Source organism: Setaria italica, chromosome V (assembly GCF_000263155.2).
Source record: "Setaria italica strain Yugu1 chromosome V, Setaria_italica_v2.0, whole genome shotgun sequence".
NCBI lineage: Eukaryota > Viridiplantae > Streptophyta > Magnoliopsida > Poales > Poaceae > Setaria > Setaria italica.
Genome location: NC_028454.1, coordinates 27,157,407 through 27,158,611, shown reverse-complemented (window position 1 = coordinate 27,158,611; position 1,205 = coordinate 27,157,407). Strand labels below are relative to the sequence as shown.

General features: G+C 54.9%; 1 protein-coding gene across 1 annotated transcript in view; it reads left to right on the top strand.

Annotated features, from left to right (window-relative positions):
• The window catches only part of LOC101782460, an 889-nt gene extending 240 nt beyond the window's left edge, over positions 1 to 649 (top strand). Inside the window, exon 2 of the mRNA XM_004971904.1 lies at positions 7 to 649. Coding sequence (XP_004971961.1) covers positions 7 to 483 — 477 coding nt within the window. The 3' untranslated portion in view covers positions 484 to 649. The remainder of the gene's footprint in view (positions 1 to 6) is intronic.
• The last annotated feature ends 556 nt before the right edge of the window (positions 650 to 1,205 follow it).

The following is a 1,205-nucleotide window of genomic DNA, read 5'->3' as shown; positions in this document are numbered from 1 at the left end:
CACGAGAAGCAGGACGCCGTCGGGCCGGCGGCGTTGCCCGGCGCCCCCTTCCACGAGAAGCAGGACGGCGTCGGGCAGGCCGCGTTGCCCGACCACGCCTTCCACGAGAAGCAGGACGGCGTCGGGCCGGCCGCGTTGCCCGACCACGCCTTCCACGAGAAGCAGGATGGCGTCGGGCCGGCAGCGTTGCCCGACCACCCCTTCCACGAGAAGCAGGACGCTGTCTGGCCGGCGGCGCTGCCTGATCACCCCTTCCACGAGAAGCAGGATGGCGTCGGGCCGGCAGCGTTGCCCGACCACCCCTTCCACGAGAAGCAGGACGCTGTCTGGCCGGCGGCGCTGCCTGATCACCTCTTCCACGAGAAGCAAGACGGCGTGGGGCCGGCGGCGCCCTTCCACGAGAAGCAGGAGGCCGTCCAGCCTACAGGGGAACCGGACCCGGACGACGCCAGCCATCAAGCATGGGGCAAAGTCCTCCCCTGATTGTCGTCGGCGAGCAACGCCGGCCGCTCCTCCGCCTACGCCGAATGCGGCACAAGTGTGCTCGTGCCGGCGCCGCCGTACGTTGATCTCAGTAGAGAAAATGTGATGTGCAATGCAGATGTATATGCCTGCTGAATAAAATGGCGACTGATGAAGAGCTTGTTGATGTGAGTGTAAATTGATAAGTGATTGCCGTGTTCGAACAAACCGAGGAACGCAGAGCTGCGCTCTGCACGTGCTCAATATCTTGCAGAATGTGATTTTTTTTTAATTCTTTGAGAGCGATACGAGTGGTGATACGAATGGACACCAACCGACCCATCTCCTAGTTCACTTGTCTTCTAAATTCGAGCAAGAAAATGCAGAAAAATGATGTGTTATAAGTGACCACTTGCTTGCGAATATTGATTTTTCTCATATACATGTGACCACATGGTCTATCTGAGCTGTCCATCTTGAAATCAATGGTGAGATGAATCGTGGGTAGGTGAGAGATTCATAGGTAGGTGAGAAATTCAACGGTTGGATGGATATCTTGTGAGAGAAATGAATGACTAAGATAACTTATGCGACCACAAGTACATGTGGAATTTACTTGCTACGTGGTTTTGTCGTGCTGTACGAATATGAAGAACACATGGATCTGGAGATGCACGCGTAGTTTTCAGTAGCGAATGCAATACAAGATTGCCATATGTTTACAACTACAACCATCTCCCAGT